Source organism: Emys orbicularis, chromosome 25 (genome assembly GCF_028017835.1).
Source record: "Emys orbicularis isolate rEmyOrb1 chromosome 25, rEmyOrb1.hap1, whole genome shotgun sequence".
In the NCBI taxonomy this organism is placed as follows: domain Eukaryota; kingdom Metazoa; phylum Chordata; order Testudines; family Emydidae; genus Emys; species Emys orbicularis.
This window is the reverse complement of record NC_088707.1, coordinates 4,262,313-4,283,886: the sequence shown is the minus strand read 5'-3', so window position 1 is coordinate 4,283,886 and position 21,574 is coordinate 4,262,313. Positions and strand designations below refer to the sequence as shown.

The 21,574-nt window shown below is 53.2% G+C and overlaps 1 protein-coding gene across 1 annotated transcript in view; it reads left to right on the top strand.

The window, feature by feature from the left end:
* Nucleotides 1-21,574, top strand: part of LASP1 (LIM and SH3 protein 1) — a 56,241-nt gene extending 34,667 nt beyond the window's left edge. Inside the window, exons 4-7 of the mRNA XM_065422480.1 lie at nucleotides 7,156-7,263; nucleotides 16,345-16,498; nucleotides 16,849-16,961; nucleotides 17,562-21,574. Coding sequence (XP_065278552.1) covers nucleotides 7,156-7,263; nucleotides 16,345-16,498; nucleotides 16,849-16,961; nucleotides 17,562-17,735 — 549 coding nt within the window. The 3' untranslated portion in view covers nucleotides 17,736-21,574. The remainder of the gene's footprint in view (nucleotides 1-7,155; nucleotides 7,264-16,344; nucleotides 16,499-16,848; nucleotides 16,962-17,561) is intronic.

Genomic DNA, 21,574 nt, shown 5'->3' with positions numbered 1-21,574 from the left:
CCCCATCTCAAGCCCTGCCCAGATGAGCAGAGAAATCTAGCCTGGGATTTCTGCTGCAGCTGCCCCAGTTGAACAGTGTGGGTGAATGGTCTTGCTAGTGACCAACGAACCAGGCCTGAATTTGTGTTCACCTGTTCTCCTGTGGGGAAGGGCTGTCTGGCTGTGCCGAGAGGAGAAACTGAAGAGGAATAAATCACTTCCCTTGTGTAATGTTGGAGAGAAGGGTCAGGTGCATATTTGATTGGAAATGGGCTGGTGCAGAAGCATATAAATGGCTCCTCCCAGCTGAGGAGGTCTGTGTTCACATGAGGACAATTACTAGGCTTCTGATCGAGGGGTATGCTCACTTATACTAGTGCATTCCAGGATCCCACCTTGAGCATCTCTTCCAGGCCAGAGCGACTTACAAGATCTAATTGACAGGTTTCAGAGTAGCAGCCGTGTTAGTCTGTTTGAAATGGGCCATCTTGATATCCCTGCAAAAAAAGTTTCCCCCTTTCTCCTGCTGATAATTGCTCATAATTAATTAGCCTCTTAGAGTTGGTAGGGCAACTCCCACCTTTTCATGGGTGTGTGTGTGTGTGTGTGTGTGTGTGTGTGTGTGTGTCTCCTTACTATATGTTCCATTCTATGCATCTGATGAAGTGGGCTGTAGCCCACGAAAGCTTAGGCTCAAATAAATGTTAGTCTCTAAGGTGCCACAAGTCCTCCTGTTCTTTTTGAAGATCTAATTGCTGAGCCTGAGGGAGGAGAGGCTGCTGTTGGGTGCTGGCAGTACTGACCACAAGGGAGCCTTACTGCAGCTGGAAGGGGAGGAGGTGAGGTGGAGGAGCAAAGGGCTATGGAATAGCAGAAAACTACCCGAGTAAAATGCCCATGGCCCTCTAGGGAGGATAGATCTTAACAGGCATAAGATAAGATCCTAATTCCTCTCTCCTTATGTCTGCCTTTGTTCTGCTTACAAAGGGAGTCTTCTGTTTTCCAAGCACCAAACATTTACTCTAGTTAATGCACAGTTACTTTTATCTTTACTGACAGTTGCTTCAAAGACTGATAGCCGCCAAATCTGCCCAGAGCTGAGCAAACCCTGCACGGTCTGGAATGTGACTCCTGTAGTCTTTGTACTACCAGTGAACCAACCTTGGAGGCCAACTGGACAAACCCAAGCTCCAGCTGGCAAAAGTGGTGCCAGTAGAACTGTAGCTATACTAGGATTTTTGCCAGTATAAAAATGAACTTAAAAAAATCACACCCCAAGCTGACACTTCTACACCAGCAGAAGCAGGGCCGGCTCCAGCATTTCTGCCGCCCCAAGCAAAAAAAAAAAAGCCGCGATCGGCGGCGGCAGTTCAGCAGCAGGTCCTTCGCTCCTAGAGGGAGTGAGGGACCTGCCGCCCCCGAATTGCCGCAGGTGCCGCCCCTCTCCCTTGGCCGCCCCAAGCACCTGCTTGTTAAGCTGGTGCCTGGAGCCGGCCCTGAGCAGAAGTCTTTAAATGTAGACCTGGCTGTAGAATCTGTAGGGGAAGGGTTCAGTGGCATGGAAAGATGGGGCTTGCTGTGTGAACCGTCTCCTGCTATGTTCTTCAGGACGCTCATCGTGCTTCATCTAACATTTTCCAGAGCCCTCCTTTCAATCCAGCATGCAGTGTCCTACAACCCTGCAGGGCTGGGGAGAGAGTGACCTGTGGCTATGTCTAAAAGTCTCCGTGTGCCTCTCCCAGAAACTGGAGGGGGTGGCACTCAGCTATATTGGAGAAGGAAGGGGGAGAACTGGTAGGATTGTCTCTTCACTCTGGAGGATTTTCAAACTGGAGATGGAATGGACAAATCCCCAGTAACAGCTTTTGGCCAACACACAAGGTTCTAATACTGGATCTGTGTGTGTGTGTGTGTGTGTGTGTGTGTGTGTGTACACTCTAGTAGGTCTATTCTAATGCTGCAGTTGTATATGGTAATGCTGACGCTACTACCTTCCGTTCTTATTGTTAGATGACCAGATTCTAATCCCCCAAAACAATGTTCTGAATATAAAATTCCAACTACTAGTTCCAGTTTGAAACTTTCTTGTGGACAGGGGAGCTGTGGCTCAGCTGTGTGCCATGCTGAAACTGGTTAATATAATCTGCATCAAATCTCTTGGTTTCTATTTCTATTTGCCAAGAAGGCGTCTCTTGTTCTGGTCACTCTCTCGGAAGCAGATGATTATCACTCATGCAGCTAAACTAGGCCCACAAAGTGACAGCTTTTACGCCTTCGCTCCCTGCCTCCTGCCCACACATGCCAGAAGAATCACAGGGTTTTCATCCTGTGGCTTCCCTCCCAGACTCTTGAAATTGGCCCCTTTGGAGAAATATTTTGATGCAACCTTTCCTGTCCAGGGGTGGAGGCACCTGTGTGGGTGGCATGTAGCTGTTTTGTCTCTCACTTTGCTCCATGTGCCCCTTTCTGAAGCAAGGCAGCTGACACTTTGGTCTCATTGAAAGTCCATTAATTAAAGGACCTTCAAACACCAGCTCACTACTACACATGAACTGAAAGCTCCTCTGCATGGCCAAGTGAGGGGGCACTTCTTCTGTAGCTGCCTTTAGGCAGTAGCTGGGGTAAATTGTACCACGTCACAGCTGTTTTCAGGTCTGTGCCTCCCACTTCAAGAGTGGAGGACTCTTCCCTCCTGAGTGAATTGGTTTCACAGTGATGGAGAGAAGGCTAGAACCTTGTTTCTCAAATGGGGAAGGAGCCCTGGCAGAGTCGAGACCAGATCCAATAGTGAGTCGGCCTATTGAACTGGGGGTGGAACGTGGACACCAATGGGTCAGGACTCCTGGTTCTGTTTCTGGCACTGTCACTAACTTCTGGTGTGAGCTTGGGCAGGTCACTTCCCCTCCATTTCTGCATCCATAGAATGGGGCAAACCATATGCACCTGGGGGGGAGGGGGGGGGAAGGAGACTTGAGGCCCTTTCTAGGCAAGCATTAACAGTGTGAAATCCCAGGCTGGAAGGAGCTATTGATGTGAGCGGCTGAGCTGGGAGCTAGCTGGTAAACCATTCATTGCAGGGCCCAGACCTGTCAGCCCAAACACCTCTTTTTGAGGTGATCAGTCCCATTGCCCTGCAGAAGGCCACTCTCGGGTTTGATACAGTTTGGGACTTGTGCATGCAAGCCCCGGCATAGACTAATGGCTTTCCTCAGCTCTTCTTCTTGGTTGTGCTTTTCTAGACACTGGGAAGGGACTCCAGGCTGGTGAATGGAATTCCTGCCGCAGTGGAGGAGTGAAGGCTGCCTGTGGGTCAGAGGGCCATGGCTTGCCCCCCTCCCCCCGGTGCATTTTGCCTCCGTTGTCTGCCCTCCCCCATCCTAGCCGGGTGCAGAGCAGTACGTGGGAACCAACGCACTCGGCTGCCCGACTCTGTCTGGCCTTCTGCAGGCAACAGCTCACTACTCAGTCTTCCAGCCTAGTGCCCATATAAGGGCAGAAAGAACTGAAAGGCTGCCTTGTCTGAGCACTTCCTCCCTTCGCTCCTGCTCAGTGCTTAACCCTGTGTGTGGCTGCTCCAGAGAAACGGCTCTTCCTCCATACGCCCATGGTTCGCTGTGCCTGACTCGCTGCTGAAATACACGCCTGGCCGCCTCCCCCATCTGGCTTGGGTAACTTAAGGCCATGCCAAACACCGAGTGATGGGGTCTGTAGTCTAGCTGGCTCTGACAGGCCCGTGTCTCCTTCCGGAGCTCACACCAAGCACTAGAATCGAACAAAACAGCAGGGTGTTGAGCTGCTGCAGAAGCTGCAACACCATAGATGTGTGGTTTTTTTGGACCCTGTCATGATTAAAAGGCTGGCTGTGATGCAGGGAATATGGGGTTAAAGGGCTGGGTTCCCCTTTTCTGTTAAGTACTGAAAGAGACCTGCCCCTTTACCAAGACTGCTACCCCACGCCTGTGGTTCAGATGCAGGAGTCACAAAGCCCATGGTTAAGTTAGAGTAATGTGGACTGAATGAAATGACTCATGGACCAGGCTAACTCGCTGTGTGCTCTAGAGCCCTGTTCCTGCCCTGTCTGCTCGTGCTCTGAGTTGGCAATGTGATGCCCTTGGCCCGGGAGAACTCAGCACTGATATCATGGGCTTCTGCTCCCTGCAAGCTGCTCTGAAGGCCTGGTTTGGTTTTAATAGCGTGTTTGATATAGTGCTCCAGGAGTCTGGGAGTAACAGTTAAACCAGAAATGGCCACCCAGTGGGATGCAATCCACCGGGTAGAGAGCAGAATGTGTGTGGTAGGACAAGGAGTAACAGCTTGGGGCTTGTCTTGACTAGGATTTAAAGGCACGTTAGCGCAAACAAATAGATCCTAGCGTAGCATACATGCTGCCTTGTCTAATGTGCTAAACTGCTAGTTGTACACAGCATTGTCTATGCTAGCATCTGTTTGTTAGCTGTTGCATCTTTAAATGCTAGTTAAGGCAAGTCCTCAAATGGCCCTGTAGAACTCTCTCCTTTCCTCACGAGGCCCTTCGGTAACATGCCTTTAAATCCTAGTCTAGAAAACACAATTTCTAGTGCAAGCAAGGCAGGGATCAACTCCTGTCTGCAGGTGGCCAATCACGCTAGCCTGCCCTATCTGCTTGTTTAACTTACAAACCAGCACCTTTGTGCTTTCCCCTGTCCTATGCTGGGCAGTGGGGCTCAGGCTTCGACCCTAGGCCCCAGCAAGTCTAAGCCAACCCTGGGGACCCCATTCAAAGGGGGTCGTGACCCACTTTGGGGTCCCAACCCACAGCTTGAGAACTGCTGTTAAATTATCCATTGCCCGGCCTACGCTGTACTTCTCAAATGTGCTCGCTGACATCATACCTTTTTATTTCTAGCCCGGCCAAGGCCAAGGACTGTGAAACCGGCACAGGCAGACAAGGTGCTCCTAGTGCTTTGGCTTCTAGAGAAGTAGCAGTCCCACAGAGCTGCCACGTTTCTATGTGAAATCTGTTCCTGGGTTCAGTTGCACATAACAATCTGTTCTCTCCAGACAGCTTGAAAGATTCTGGGTTTAGGCTGAATGTGGGAAGGGGGCAGTCACAGGCTTGTTCCTCCTTAGTGCAGTAGATTGCAGAGGTAAAGCTTGGCATTGTGTGCAGGTGACAAGGCCAAAGAAAAGAGGCATGCAGTCTTACTGTGCAGGAGATGCCCAGGAAGGGTAGGGGCAGGGGGAGAGAAGCAAGTGCTATTGTAGAAATGCTGTCTTGCTCAGACTGGATTGTGTCTCCTCCTGCATCCCTCTCTAGCGTTGCTGGCTGGGGGGAGGGTCTGAGCCTAGGTTGTCTGCGTGGTGTGTACAACTTTCTGAAGACCTGGTTGGTGTAGGACTCCCAGGAGCCCTTCCCTGGCATGCCCAGCTGTGATTCAGCCTCTTGGCTAAGTGCTCTGCAGTTGTAGTGTTGGCTCCTCTCAGGCTGTGGGCCGGGAAGGGTTACAGGAAACTGATGGCGCTGGCTAGACTCACTGGTGTCTGGCCACTGCTTAGATGAGTGTTTCCTCCAGCTCTGAGGTGAGGAGGGGAGTGAGAGGGAGTGACGTGTCCACATGCTCCCTTGCCCTGCCTTTTCCTGCCTTCTCACCCTCCCAGCCCCCCTCCTTGTAAAGACTCTTCCTGCTCTCCGCAGCCGGTGTGGGAGTTGGGAATGGGCAGTGCCTGAAATCCCAGAGGGCTGCATGAGTGCTCTCCGTCCTGAGTGCCCCGACCTCCCATGGGGAGGGGCTGGGACTCTAGAGACCCAAATCAGAGGGTGCCCATCACACAGGGGTGCAGAGGGTGGCAATCTTATAGCTGTGAGTCAAGTTATTGACCTTCCTTCTTGGCGCTGGAGTGCGGTGACCTGTGACTGCCCTAGTCATGGGTTCACTTGCTAGCGGGGGAGGGCAGGATTGTGTAAGCTTTGAGGGGACCTCAGGGCAGCTCCTTAAAATGAGCATCTGCCAGGTAAAGCAGGGTCCTCCTCTGAAGGCTTTACTGCCTCCGAAAGGGATAAGCTGGGAGCATCACAGAGTGACCATCCCAAAGGGTGCGTTGTCACTGCAGAGTTAAACTGAGCTGTTACCCTCCCTGCACAAACCTTGCACTGGGGCTCATCTGTACTTGCTTACCTGGGTTCAAAGTGTCTCAGGCACAGATTTGTGCTCCTCAATCACTTGGGCATTCCTGAAAATCCCACCAGTAGTCCTTGGGGGAGGCCTTTGGCCCTCTGGTGCAGACAGTGGCAGCTGATCCAGAGGGCTAGGGAAGGCCTGGGCTGGATGCAGACTATTGCCTCCTAAATGGAGGGTGTGTAAGGTGCTGCTTGATCTCCTGCTACTGCTCTCTGTTGGAAGTCCTCTATTGCTGAAAGCTCTCCAACAACTGTGACCAGCTATTAAAGTGGCCTGCAGCTGTGACAGTCTCCTCTTGCTGCAAGCAGCACAGTTTCCATCCAGTGAGGCTGGTCTGAGCATTTCCTTCCTTGCTGGAGGGATTGAGTCAGGGGCTGGTTTTTAGTCTCTGTAGAGGCCATTGTGGTTCTGGCTGACTCTTTGGGGAATGGTGAAGCTGTACTGGGGGGTGAGGCAGGGTCAAGTAGGGGGGGGGCCCTGGCAATCCCCGTGGATGGGATTAGCTCAGGGCTATTCAGTAGGTCTGGGTGGTGGCGTGTCAGCTTATCTAACAGTTGTATGCTGCTGTCTCTGAGGAGAGATGAGACAGATGTGTGACTCAGGGCCTTTTAAAATAATAATAATTAATAATAACAACACACACATACACCATCAGGAATGGATCTGTTGATCCCCAGGTACTAGCCAAATACAAATTGAGGTCACCATAGTCTGCTTCCCACAATTCCCCCTACTTTGTAACTTGATTATAATTGTCCTAATTGGGTTCCACCCCAGAGGTGGCAGACTTGCACTTTGTTGCAGAAGTGCTGTTGTACCTGGAGCTTGTAACCCCCCTTTAAGAATAACCCACTCTGCCATTCTTGCTGGGAGGCTGGGCTAAAAGGCGATCGTGCGTGTAGCCTGCAATGCTGAGAAAAGGGTGGATCACGCAGAGGCTGGGTCTTGCCACATGGGCTGCTCTGGATGACTCTCGCAGTGTCTAAAAGAGCTTGTTTTGCTTATCTCTCGTCCCTAGATTCGCTACAAGGAGGATTTTGAGAAGAACAAAGGGAAGGGATTCAGCGTGGTGGCTGACACCCCCGAGCTGCAGAGAATCAAGAAGACTCAGGACCAGATCAGCAACGTATGTAGCTTTTTAATCTGTGCTCTAGAGTCTAGAGCGCTATGTGGCTGTGCTACCCCTTGGCTTTCTGTTGTGGGACGGGGGACAAAGGAGCAGCCCTGCAAACTCTGAGGTGGTGAAAACAAGGTCTTTATTTACTACAACTTTTGGTTCCTTCTAGGATAGTTGGGGGCGGGGGAGTGGGCACAGTCCTCCTGCTAGGGCACATAATTTCTGTATGTTTGTGCAACTGGCATGGGAAGCCTCTGTTCCCTGCAGATGCCCCATCATGGGAGCTGTAGCAGGAGCTGGCAGGACTTGGCAAGTCTGAATATGCCATGAAGGGTTCAAAGTGTAGTGGGATTTGGAGTCTGGTGGGACTCACAAAATGAAACCAAGCAAGGGTGAGCCCTCAGGGATGGCCCTGAATGGGCCAGTCACCTCTGCCCCATACTGTGAACTCTGTCAGCTACTGAATCCTGGGCTGTAGGAGAACTGTCTAAGTAACAAGTCTCGTCTCGTGGTGTCCTGCTGTGGGAGTACCAGAGTGCAGAATGACTGACTCCGCTTTAACTTCACCTTCAGTGCTGTCTCAGGAAACCTCAGCCAAACGCACCTCGCTTCCTCCTGCTGTGTCTCACTTAGACAGCTGTGCGGTGTCCTCTGCCAGTTTCCTCTGACTTGACCCTGCCTCCAATTGTCCAAAGCTGGCTCCAGCCGCCTGGCTGCCGGAGGGTTTTGCTGCAGCTGTTCAGGCCATGCATGGGCTGAAAAGACACTGTAGCCGAGGTAATCCTGGCACCTGCTGCTCTCCAGCAGGATGGGCTGTGTAACCCAGTTTCCTACCTGGCATGGTAGAGTGCTGATTGCTAGGCTGCCAGCTGCCTCACTACACTCCGTGCTGGACGCAGCCCTCCAAATGGAGCTTGAGTTACAGCTTCAAAGGCCAGCACTTCTTTTCCTCTCCCCCCCCACTCTGACCTGGATGGACCTTCTCTCGGGCCTAGCACAGTGTGGCCTTGGTCCCTGACTAGGTCTCATAGGGGCTTAAAGGGACTTCTGCCCTTTGCTTTGTCACTCAGATGGCAATTGAAGGGCCCAGTTCCTAGTGTCTTGCCTCTAGGACCTCTAAGACGCTCCCTAGTGGACATCTTTGAAGGCAACTATCCCCAGCAATGTGGTTAGGTTAAAGTGGTGCACTAGAGACCCTGTATGTGCCTCACCCCCAGCAGTGGCTACTGTATGGAGTACAAAACCCTTCAAGTCAGAGTCCCAGTCCAATGCTCATTGACTCACTAACTAGCCCCACGTCGTCTTTCTCCCCCCCCCCCCCCACCCCCAATCCAAAAATAAGGTTCATGTTTGAAGTGAAAGCTAAGTTCACAAATCTGGGAGCCACTTAAGCTGGTCGTTCAATCCTCTTGCAGATGGTCTGAGTTGGTGCCCAGTTAGTTCCAGAGCTTGTGTGATGCCAGCCACTCTCAGTGCGTTACTGTTTCTTTCCCATAAGCAGCTGGAGGGAGGGCCAGCTGTGAGCGCATGTACCACGCCCTGCGCGGGAGTGCATTGGGGTTGGTGACACTCCTGCTTCTGGCGGGGAGTGGGAGATCTCCCACACCTGTAGGGTTGGAGGGGGATGCAGGGGGGGTACACACCATCTGCTTCCTCCCGAACACATGGAGTTAACTAACCTTTAGCTGCTGCCTTGTGTGTATTTAACTTTCTTATCAGACTGAAGCTGTTGCAAAACGAGTGTGGTCCAGGGCAGGATCCACAGAATGCTGGTAGTAAAACCAACCCTCAGTGCTGTAGCTTCGCACATGATCTTGCCTGCTAACTTTCCACTTGACAGCATGCTTCCATTTAGTCACTTCCCTTTCTTTAGAGATTTGGGGCTCTCTGATGCCCTAGGCCTTGGCTAGCACAAAGAGGCTGTAAAGCAACTGTAATGCCCCCGGAGAATACCCATGGAGCCCAGAGCCTCTCAGTCCTATGCTGGGCTGTTCTCCAGCTGCCATAATACCCCTGGTGGCCATGGCATGCGGGGTCCAAGTTGGGGCAGATCTTGTGTCTGCCTTAGCCAGGGGTAAGGCCTGAAATAGGTCCCAGGGATGAACTGGCTAATGTAGCCCAGGGGCTGGCAAGATTCTGGCCTTGCCCCAGCTCAGTTGGTAAAGATGGCGTGGCCAGATGGGGTCCTGGCCAGGAAGTGCAGTCCCCTATCCTGCCCCATAACCACCTCCAGTAGGAAGTTGAGGGCAGACCAATGGGGAGCGGGGGGGGGGTGTTTTCTACCAGCAGAAATCCAGGTGGTAAAGCTAGAGCTACTCCTCCCTAAGAATGTACGAGTGCCCTGGCCCCTCTCTGGGAACAGAGCAGATGCAGAGTTTCTGCAGCAGTGCCCAGAGGACAGCATCACAGCCGGGTTTCAGCTGCTCTTTTTCTGATAGCCGTTCAAACTTGGTCTGGCACCAACTTAGGAAAATGTCCAGGGGAAGGGGAGGGGCAAAGCTTTCAAATTGGTCACCTGCCCTGATCCTATATGGCATCTTCTGCGAGCTAGTGAAGATCTCTGCAGGGTTCCAGCTTGTGGTGCTAAACCAGGTGCCCTTGCATGTTTGAGGTGAGACCAATTCTCCCCAGCCCCAATCCACACGCTCCTTTAGCCTACAACTGTGAAAGGGAAGGGATGAGCCTGGCAAGAGGAATTTTACATGGAGGATCTTCCCTTGGGTAGGGGTGAAACTCCCAGTGGGAGAAGAAGAGCACGATGCAGCCCTCTGGAGAGAGCAGGGAGCTATGGCAGCATGTAGTGGTGCAGTGTTATCTCCTTGGAACACTAAAGCGTAACCCCTGGCTGGGGGGGAGCTGGGATTGACGGGCAGGTCTATCCCTCCCCACCCTGTGCCAGTGCACTTCCAGCAGCCATCTGCTTGCAGAGGAATCCTTCACCAAGGTGAGGTGCTTTATGGACGCTGCAGCCTGCTCCCCTGCCGTGGAGCTGGGGCAGGGGTGGGGTGCTGGCTCTAGTGCTAAACAGAAACAATAGCTTTGTTTGGGGCAGGTCAGCAGCTTCCACTCAATACAGCAAGGAACAAGAACTACACGGGAGCCCTGAACCCGGCTGTGCTATGGGGCAGCTCGATGCTGCCATGGGGGGTGAGGCTCTGTCCTGCTCCTGCTGCTTCAAGCGCTTTGCTGCGGATTTCAGGAGAGCTGCACTGGGCCTTTAGCTTTCACTTTCCCTGGTCTATCTCCCCCACCTCCCTCCCCACCTCCCAGGGCTGGGAGGATTCCCCATTGTGCTGTCTAGCATCATTCCTGCCCGCCAATAAAATTAGTTATTTAATAAAGATACAAACACCCACTCCGACCCTGAACAAAGCACCCGGGAGTGCAGGCAGAGCTCTAAGGCTTACGGGGCGTTAGCAGCTGAGGGGGTACCTGGGCTGCGAGGTGCCTGGCCCGCAGCATGTTGAATTTATTTCTCCTAACCTTGCTGGGGGGGGGATGTTCATGACAAATGCCATTCTCTGCCCTGCCCGCTCCCCCTCAAACTTCAACGCTTCTCTATGAATTGATAGAGTGGTGCCTCTTTCCAGAGGCTCTAGCAGTCCATGGCAAACCTTGACAGCCCCAGACACCCTTGGTGGAAGGTATTCTAGCTGGGGAGTGATAGAAGCCAGAGTCCTGATTCTCTGACCACTCAACAGCACGGCTTTGTAAGTAAGGTGATGGCTGCCTCGGGTCGGGATTTCAACCCCCCTTAAGGAGAAGGGAGATAGAGCAAAATATTTTGCTCGGGGAAGTTCCCCTACCCCGAAGCAGAGCTCTGCACCAGGCTTTCTCTCCCGCCTGTGCTTCGTGTCCTGCAGCAAATAACTATTTAACCAGCCAACAAATGGGCTGCAGGTGTCTTCCGCATTGGCTGTGTATTCATTAACTCAAGTAGCTAGTCATATTTACACCCACGCCCAGGCGTTAACCCTTTGCCCTCCGGACCGGCCGTTGAGCAAAAGTGAAGCAGAAACCGATTGCAGTGGGAGACGGAAGGCTGTGAGCGTGGTACGCAACCAGTGCGTCTTGGTGGCATCTGCTGCTAGGCTTCTTAGGCTGTGGAGCCTGTGATTAGGTTCCCCTCTGATTTCTAGACCAAAATCAATTTAATTGGTGGTGGGTAGAGGTTCGCTAGATTCACGGGCTGCAGTGTGACAGGTGGATGCGGAGTCACCTGACCACTAGCCCAGAGCATGGCGGGTAACACTTTGAAGAGTGCCCCAGTGCCATTTTCAAGAGTGACTTGAGCCTAAATCTCTTTTGAAAAGGGGACTTGGGTACCCTTAAAAACTACCCATGTCTGCTACAGAACGTTTAATATTAAATACTTTCTCTGAGGTTCTGTTTGATCAGTTGATCCCCACCCACGCCTGTGTGCGCACTCTGCCCGTTTGTAATAGATGGTTAAGGTAGCTCTGCCAATGACCTGAACACCCCTGCCCTGTTTACATACAGTGTAGAGAGATGTTGGACGTGCAGCTGCGGGGTGGGCCCCAGGCTCTTGTCTACACTAGGACGTGTCCCTTGCTACAATCAGTTCAGATCCAGCAGTGACTTAGAAGAACTGCAGCTGGTGTTGTCCCAACACTGTGCACAGACCTGCAGCGAGACTAGCCGAGGGAGACCGCTGCTTTAAAGTGCAGACGCTCCCCTGCAGCACTGCCTGCACCAGTGTTCTGGGAGACATGGCTCGACAGGGTCGTGCAGCCAGCAATTCCAGCTGTGGCTACGGGGTCCAGGCCCAGCTTGGAGAGACTGCAAGTCTGGGAGCTGGACCCCATGGTTCTCGTGGGCTCTCTGTTTTCAGGCTGCTGGATGCGGTCTCCTTTGCTTTCACTTGCAATTAAGTCACATCTCTTCTCTACCGTGAAGGTCCCTGAAACTGGGCAGAAGGTAGCAACATGCCACCCTTGCTTTAAGCGGCAGGGGGGCTAACTATTGCCTCTAGAAAATACAATAGCCCTCTCCTTTCTTCCGGTTGGTTCCTTCCCAGCAATCTCCCTGGCTCTGTTAACTGTTCAGAGCTCTATTGAGGAGGATTTCCCATAGCTGAATTTCCTCAGTGAGGTGTAGGACAGACACCCTATTAGCCCCTGTAAAGCGTTCTCATGCTGATCCTCCTCTCCCCAGGGCTATCTCTGGTAGAGCGCTTGGCATTTGACTTTGTTTTGGGGGTCTCTATGGTGACAGGTTGGGAAGGGCGACACATACCTCAAGGTCCATGTGCTAAACTTTCACTGCGTAGAACCTTGGTTTCACATCTGCCTTGGCTCGTGAGGGAGGAGATGGGTTTGGTGGGATTTAACTTCACTCCTAGCAGATCATAAATCAGCAGGAAAGGCTCAGGACTGGAATAGCAAGGGGGCCTTTGCAGGTCAGGAATGGCTGTAGGTGCCCTGGAAGCAAGGATTCGGTCTGTCCTGGTCTTGCGCCAGCTTCTCTCCTTGCTTTTAAGCACGAACACCTACTAAGCACTTTGCTTAGTACTTGGGGAGGGAGTTGACTGGGGCTGGTGATATTTGCTCCCACCCTGTAGCATCGGTGCCGTTCGAAGGCTGGCTACATGCAGCATCACTGCGGGGGTGGAAACCCAAGTAGCACCAGCCTCCCACTTACGGGATGCTTGTCTGCCAAGTGAGGACTGATTGAGACACTCTGAAGCATCTGACTTGGTTCAGGGTCTCAGTACAATAGAGGGTAATAACCCTGCCCCTCTTGGTCTGACTGAGAATCTGCCACCTAGCACGTGGCCTCATCCCTGGCTCTGTCCTCCATGTGCTGTCTGGGTGGTGTGGGGGCTCTTGCACCCATGATGGGTAACTGGGACCTCCTCTAATCCTTACTGCAAAACATCTCCAGCCTGGGGCTAGATAATCTTCTCCTTCTGGCGGGCTGAGAGCTGGCATTCAAAGGGTTAATGTGGGGAACCTAATTGAGGAGGTGTGGTGAGATGAAGCTAATCTGTAGCCCTCTGTTTAGATCCTCGGCTGGGATTCCCTTCCTACCCCCTCTGTTTGTCTCACTTTTTGTTATAAATACTGCAGCATTTGAAGTGAGTAATTGCCCTCTGATTTCCTGGACAGCAGCCTCTCTGCTTCTTCTTCGTGCCAAGCTGCGGGGCCCTAATTGGGTGCTTGGGAGCATTCCCACTTCCAGGAATCTGAGGCTGAGCGGCTGTGCCTCGGGAGACCAAAGCCAGGAGCGAGGGATTTTCCCAGAGCAGCCCGAAGACAGAGGGAGCCGACACAGCCCTCAGCTCTAGTCTAGCGACCGCTGTTAAAAGCAGCTGCTGCTAGCAGAGTTCAAAGCCCTGCTTCCCTGACTGTATGAGGGCGCCATGGGTACCCAAGCTGCCTATACCCTTATGTCGTTAACAGTTCAGCTAACGTGGCTCTCGGAGAAACTGCTGTTTGCACCAGCTAGGGACGCGCGCTACACCCCTGCCCGCTGTGTTCAAGCATGGTTCTAATCTTGGTGGGAGTAGGGCCTAAGTGTCAATTAAGTAACTCCAAGCCAAGCTGCTGAAGGAGCAGTTCTGAGATCCCAGTAGAGGTGTGAAAGAGATCGGGAGGGCTGTACCTGCTGTGGTGGGGCTCTGAGCGGAGCTGCGGGACGTAGGGGCTACGTGTCAGGCTCTCTATGTAACTGAGTGAAGGCAACGTCTGGGGTTGGTTTGGGGCCTGTTCTCTGCTTTAAAGCCCCCTTGGCACTTGCTGCCACAGCATCAGGGGATCTGCTCAAGATGTCCTATAATGTGGCTACAATCACAGCTGCACTATTTGTACAGCACCCTGCACAGTGGGGTTTTGGTTCTTGACTGGGGCTTCTAGGTGCTACTGTAACACACATACTGAATACTGTCCTGACTTGAAGCACAAGACAAAGCAGGGGTCAGGGAGGGAGAGACGCTAACACTTGCAGGCACGCCTGCCTGCATTCTGCTTAGAGGCCCACGAAAAATGACAGCCACTGAGCCTGGAACATTGGTGGAAATGCAGCTGGAGTGGCCAAGGGTTTCCTGCCTGTGCAGCAGCGAGCCTAGGTACTGAAGATGGGTCTGTGCGTGTTCTCTGCTCCTGTCTCCTCCTCCAAGGAACACAGCTAAAACAGAGCCAGATGTGGGGGGTGGATGTTCCTCAGTAGCCTCTGTCAGGCCAGGGAGATTTGAGGCCTCTTGCCCAGGGGATGCTGCAGGCTTGTAGCTTCTCACCACTGTTGGAGGCGTTGCCATGGTAAGGGGTTGTAAACCGCAGCCATGCCGAGAGCCTGTGGCAGCCTGAAAAGGGTGTCCTCACCTCCACGCGTGTGCTTCCCTCGCAAAGCATCAGTGAGGAACAGGGCTGGTGGGGGGACTGGAGAGAAGAGGGCCGCAGCGGAGGCTGGTGCGAGGTGGCTATTGCATTAGCCTTTCTTCCGAGGACCTAGATCCAAACCTGGCCTTGGTCACAAGTGGAAATGAGCTGGAACCAAATAAACCACAGCAGAGCGTTCCTGGCCTTAACCCGCCACCCTCAGACAGAAGCTGTTGGTAATGCGAAGAGGCAGGGCTGCTGCAAATCATGATCTAGGTGCAGGGGCAGCCCGAGACTGGAATAGCAGGGGCCTGTGGTTGGCAGCTCCACTATAGAACACTTGATATACACCCCCCCACACCCACAACCTCCCTACACACAACTATCACTCCAGGGGATACCGCTGTCCATCTCCTGTCCCCAGGCATTGCTGAGCTGGCCAGAAAGCTGCACTGTGCTGCCGGGAGAGGGGTGGGGAGGATTTACAACCTCTGTTTTTTAGAGCTGCAGTCTTGGAATAATCCCTGTGGCATCCTTCCCCTTGGCCTTGCCTCGTGGGCCTGGTCGGCCTCCCTTGAGGGAGGTCTAGTAGCCAGCCCTGAGTCCAGCGGTGCTCATCAGCTGACTTGGGCCTAGCAGTGTTCCTCATCGCTGCCCCTTCCCAGCCGTCTCCGCAGGCCTGCTCGAGCACTGTTGGGTGATGGGGCGCTGTTTGTACAGCGCCGAACTCTAGCACAAAGGGTCCTGGTCCATGCCCGGGCCTTGTAGGCACTGCAGCTGGGCTCCAAGGAGCTCACAATCCATGCATAAGATGGGACAGCAGGTGGCTAGCGCCAGATGGGGGAGGAGTACAAGAACAGTGACGACACTGGTCGGGGTCCCAGCAGCCTAGACGGCCGGAAAGCTCCTTTCCCGTGAAGATCTGGGTGGCACAAATGGGCCCCTCAGCTGAGGGCCCTAGAAGAGTGCAGCAAAGGTGAGGAACTGATGCTGGGTGGCAAGAGGAAAAGGATGTCACCTGCCAGGAATCTGTCCAAACCAAGTGTGTGTGTATGGGGGGGGGATCCCCTGTTTGTTAAACCCTCCAGCTTGGGCGGAGGGGACTAGGATGCCTGACTCCTTTCCCCCCACCTGGGTTGTTTCTGGAATTGCCAAGAGTCTGCAGTGCCACCTGCTGTACTGGTACGTGAACAGCAATAGTTTTCGTGCGGTCCCAACCCAGTCTTTTTCAGGCAGCGTGTAGGACTGGCTGCGCTGCAGCTCTGGGCTGGGACAGAACTGTCTGACATCCCGCTAATGCTGTGACCCTTCAGGACAGGCAGTGAGGGCTACACCATTGAAACTGCTAGGTGGGCAGAACATAAATAGCCTGGATGTCATGGCCGGATTCTAGCTGCCCCTTGTGAAAAGGGCTGTGGGATCGATGACCACAAAGATGGCCTCTCCAGCTGCAGCACACAGCACCATGCTGTGGGCCTGGCACACGAGAGGAGCGCCCAGTGCACCTAGACAATTTCACGGAGGCTTGGTCCAGGTGAGGTCTTGCTGGGGCTGTTGCCTGGGGATTGTAAAGGTCCTGGCTCTGGTCTGTGCCGTGCTAATGGGTCTGAAGCAACTGGTTTTGTGGGGGGGAACACTCTTAATGGGTTAAAACCTGCTCATCGGGGGCAGACCTGTGCGACTGGCATGGACAGGCTCCCAGCTGGGCCAGGAGCCCCCCGGCACTGTTCTAATTCCAAATTTCTTCTTGTAGATCAAGTACCATGAAGAGTTTGAGAAGAGCAGGATGGGCCCAAGTGGCGGCGAGGGTGGTGAGATGGAACGCAGGAACTCCCAGGATGGTGCCAACTACAGGAGACCTGTGGAACAGCATCAGCCACCGCCTCAAGTCCAGCCCAGCAGTCCTGGTAAGGAGCTCTGAACAGTCTCTGGGGGGAGCCCTGGTTATGCAGATCACGGCGTCTCCTGCACAACCTCCCCCTTCTACCTTCATCTTCTGACACCGATGCCCCAAAGAGGCCAGGTTTCAGTTCTCTGGCTGCAGTGGGGCTATTGAAGTCCATGCCCAGTGATGCAGAACTTCTTCCCAACACGTCTGCCCACGTGTGGCTCCCCCTTAAAGGGCCCCCCCACCCCAGCTATGAGTGAGGCTCGTTACAAAGAAGGGCAGCATCCCTGAGAGATGCAGGGCTCTGGGTCTCCATAACCCAATACTCCGGCAGTTTGCCACGACTAACCGGGACTGTTTCTTTCCCAGCCTACCAGCAGCAGCAGCCTCCATCTCAGTCCTATGGCTTCAAGGAGCCTGCAGCACCGGCCTCTACACAGCGTAATGCCCCTTCTGGAGGAGGAGGAGGAGGAGGAGGAGGAGTGAGTATAGCCCAGAGGGCGGCAATAGCGCTTAACATACCGAGCGCTGACGCTCATTGGCGGGATCCCCGTAGTGGCCGCTAGTGCAGGTCAGCATTTTGCTCCAGTCATGCAACCTATCCCAGCTGCTGCAAACCCTCTTGCGTGGGGGTGAGGGTCAGGTAGATGGGGGGGCCCCCCACCCCCCGTGCTGTCCTACTGCAGCCATTATCAGGGCTCATGCTCCTGGTCTCCCGTTACTTTGCCTTTTGGTTGCCCTCTGACTAAGGCGCATGGTGGAGGAAGAGCTTGAACTCTGCCTCCCGAGCCCCCCAGCCCAGTGTCTGGCCTTCACTGACATGCTGGGAGCTGGGCCCAGCCCCGCAGCTCGCTGACCAGTGGCGCTGTTGCTACAGAGCCCAGGAGTGGCTCCTTCAAAGTTCATTGCCCCTCAACTCCCCTTGATTGCAAGCTCTTCCCCATAGAAAGCTCAACTGCTCTGGGGGGGGGCTTTGCTGGCTGGAAGGAGAGCAGGGGCTGCTGCCATGAACAGGCTGCGGGGAGAGGGAAGGGAGATAGAGCCCCCTATGTGCTGCTGACCCTCTTCTCCCCGCCCCCCAGAAGCGGTTCCGCGCAGTCTATGACTACAACGCTGCTGACGAAGACGAGGTCTCCTTCCAGGATGGGGACACCATCGTTAACGTGCAGCAGATCGACGATGGCTGGATGTACGGCACGGTCGAGCGCACGGGGGACACCGGCATGCTCCCTGCCAACTACGTGGAGGCCATCTAAGCCGTGGGCGAGGGGGCGTGGAGTAACACCCGAAGCACCCAGCCCACCCGAGGCTCCCTGTCATGTCTCTCTCGCCCAGCATCCCTTCTCTGCCGCGTTCTGCCATTACTCCATCAGAGCTGCACCCCTGGCCCATCAGTACTCTGCAGCGGGCTCTGGTTTCTCTTGCCAATTTAGCTTTGTTTTGTAGCTATTATAGCTCTGTTGGGACTAGGTGGGAAACCTGTCCAGGGGCCGCTCGGGCTGGCCCCAACATTGCAGCTTTCCTCCTCGAATCTCTTCGCCCTTCACCCCCATCTTTCTGAAGGGGTGGGGGCCTAGCTACCAGGCGCATGCCCTGCATCCCCAGGGAATATGAGGGAAGCAACTGGAATTGCTGTGATCCTGAGCTAAGAAAGGATCCCAGCTGACCCGTCTGATAGGACCAAACCCATTCACCTCTGCTGGGGACCAAGCCAGGCAGCTGGAGGGGCAGCAAGGGACAAATGACTAGGGGGTGTCCCCTTTAATAGCAAGTTGGGGGAGGGGGGTTAGTGGGGATCCCCTTCTCTAGAGCCATGAGTACCTCCCAACTGGAGGGAGGGCTTAGCTGGCACCAGGGATCTTGCATTGGGCCATCCCCAGTCGCCTCTCCCACCTCATCGCCACTGTTAGACTGAATGGAAACATTTCTCTCTCTCTCTCTCTCTCCCCTCCACTTCCCATTTTTTCACAAACTTAAACAAAAAATATTAGTTCCAAAGAATCTAAGATCAATCAATTTTTAACCTTTTTTTTTTAAATCTTTTTTCGCTCTGTTCCTCTAGCGTTTTCCTTGACTTTTGGGCTGTGTCACTGCCTGCAGAGGTGCTGGGATCCCCAGGGTCTGAGGGGGACAGAGGCAGAAGCAGCAGGCAGTGGGGCTTTGGGGCTGTGGTCCTTCGAACAGGGTAGGGCTCTCAAAAGCAGCATCGCACAGGCCTGGCCATACCATTTGAGCTACGCTGGATTGGGCCATTTCATCTCTACGCTCTGTGGGGTGATTGCTGCCGCACTGGGAGTGAGGAGTAGCCCATGGGCTGCTTATGCTTGAGGCTGGATGAGCTGCTTGTGTTTAAGAGCTATGGGGAGGGGCAGAGGGCCTGCCTCCCCCATGGTCATCCAGGAGTCCCCATGGGGGGTGCGGAGGAAAGCGATACCCAGAACCCCCTCTAGAACCAAATACCATTCCAGTAGAGGGGAAGGGCTCATGTGCCTTCCAATCAGCTTCTACATTTTGCAGCAGCAAATTCCTTTTGATCTCTTGCATAGAAGGGTTATGTCTCACCTCACTCAGCAGCTTTCAGCCAGGGTCACTGCTCGCTGTCCCATCCCCGCTGCTGGATAAACTCGCTGTCTGCGTGGCCATGTGGAGCAGGGTCTGGGGCGTGGTTCCTAGTCTCTAGTGCCCCCCTCACCACCCCCTGCCCCTATGGCTGTTTGGAGCCACTGACTGCTCAGTCTAGCTCTGCTTTCATCCTATGTCCATGAATGAACTGAGCCGACCATTGGAGAAATTCCGCCCCATGATTGGCTGGCGGAGATGTCGTGAAAAAGGCATGAGGTGCCTTGGGGTTTTTTGGGGGGCAAAGACCAGGGACTGGCTCTACCAAGTTCCGGTTAGTTTCTGCTTTACACTGGCATGTGCCTTGCTCAGCGGGAGCCACTACTGGGACTGTGGTTCTGGAGAGCAGGGTGGGGGCAGGGAGGTAGAACAAACCTCCTCACACAACAGTCAGCCAACCCTCAGCTGGAAGGAGGAGAGGGAGCCAGACTGTTCCATCCGTGCCTTTCCCAGGGGCAGCAGGGCCAGGCCTAGTTCCAATTCCATTCCAGTTTGAGCTGGGATGTTTACAGCCTTCTCTGCGCGGAGGGGAAGGTCAGTGGCAAAGGGACCAGGAAGGGCAGTGAACAGATACATTCCGCCCCCACCTTCTCTGCATTCTCGCTGGGTCCAGGCTGGTGGTAGACGTTCCAGGCTGCTGCTGGCTTGGATCGCATCAGGGACCAAAACTTCAAAGCACATCCCCAACCCAACCCAATGTTTTGGGCCCAGGGGCCACTATAACTGGAAATCTGTATGCAGGGAAGATGGGGCTATGTTGTCCTTGGTGAAGGAAGTTGGGCATTGAGAATAGCTAGCTGCGAATCCTCCCACATTTCCCCAGTGGATCAACTCTGCTGCCCTCTCTGCCTTGGCATGCTGAGACCCCCACTCCCTGGTGCCTTTCTCCCTCTCAACTGGAATTCCATGTAGCATGACTGCCCTCATTATCCCAGGGGAGTCTGACCTGATGGTGCATTACAGGGGAGGCTCTCTACGGTGCATCCAGTGAGGGGGTCTGTAAGTTCTCAGCAGACAGGCCTGGCTAAATGTTTTGTAATTTTTAACTGAGTTTTGCTATCTGGCTTTAAGAGGCAATGTGGGGACTAAGCTGAGCAGCATGTCAGTTTCAAGAGTCTCTCTGATGGGTGCCCCCTTCTCACTGAGCACACTGGAGACCTCTGCTTGATCCCACTGCACTGTTCCGGGTTTACCCCTCCGTACACTTCCACTTCTGCTCCGTACACTCTTACCTTGGTGCTGCCCTTTCGGGGGAAGGGAGAAACAGGCTGCTAGGTTTTTAAAATGGGGAAGCCACCCCTGAAATATGGAAGAGGACTCCACACACGGCCTCTCCTCTTTCTCAAGTGCTCATTGTTTCACTTCCAGAAGCACAATGGAGATGCAGAACCGTGCCTAAGGGACCCTGAATTGAAGGTGAAATGTTTGAGTGAGAGGGCCTAAGGGGTGGGTAGCAGCGAGACCTGAAACCTGTTACTTCCTAGTCTCTCTCTGGTAGTTGCTATAGCGCTGAAGCTTGTATGGGCAAGAGGGTCTCTGGTCTCCTGTCCCCAGATCAATGTACTGTACTAAAAGGGTTGATGAGCTGTTCCATCCCACTGGACGAGCCAGCTAGCAGCAGGGCTGGGGATAATGGTGAACCTTCTGTTTTTTAACCAGCTTTCCTGTTCCTCTAAGGGCTTGTGGGAGACTTGGGAGGGGCGTGGGTGAAAGGAGATGCAATCAGCCTTGGGCAGAGCATAGAAGTGACAGCGATGGGCTGTAGGGAATTGAAATCCTTGGTGGTGCTGAAACGTGTGAGCACAAGACCTGGGGGAATGGAGAGGTGCACATTCCTGATCACTAATACTCTGTTCTTAGAGCCAGTTGTCTGGGGAGGGGGGAAGTAACAATGTGAATAAACCTTTTTTAATGGACCAAATAAAAACACAGGAAACTAAGTTTTTGGCCTAAAACTTTTTTAATGCTACCTTGACACTGTTGTCCCTATCCTCCCCTTCCCCTGCCTCTCCCCCCCCCTTTTTTTTCCTTCTGCCATGGAAAACAGACATCTTACTGCTTGATTTCTGCCTTCTCTCTGACTTATGCACTTTTTTGCCTTTTTTTCATAGCTGAAAAAGCACCTAAACCTGTATTTAAAATAAATAAGTAAAATCTTTAAAAAAAAAAAAAAAAAGATAAAAGCTAAATTTGCATCATTGTAACCATTTCATTCATGTGTTTTTGTTTTTAAACAAACAAGTCTTACATCTTAGCTTTCCAAGTTGCATTTCAGTGCCGGGTTTAGATCTTTTTTTTTTTTAATTATTATTGGTGGGTTTTTTTTGTCTGTATATTTCTTCCGATGGGCCTGAACGCCCCCCCAGAGAATGAAATTTATTTGGCCTTTTTAACTGAACCATTCAATGGAACAAACCAACAAATCCTCTTCTGGGTTTATTCAAATTTAAAATAAAAATATAATTTTTACCTGCTG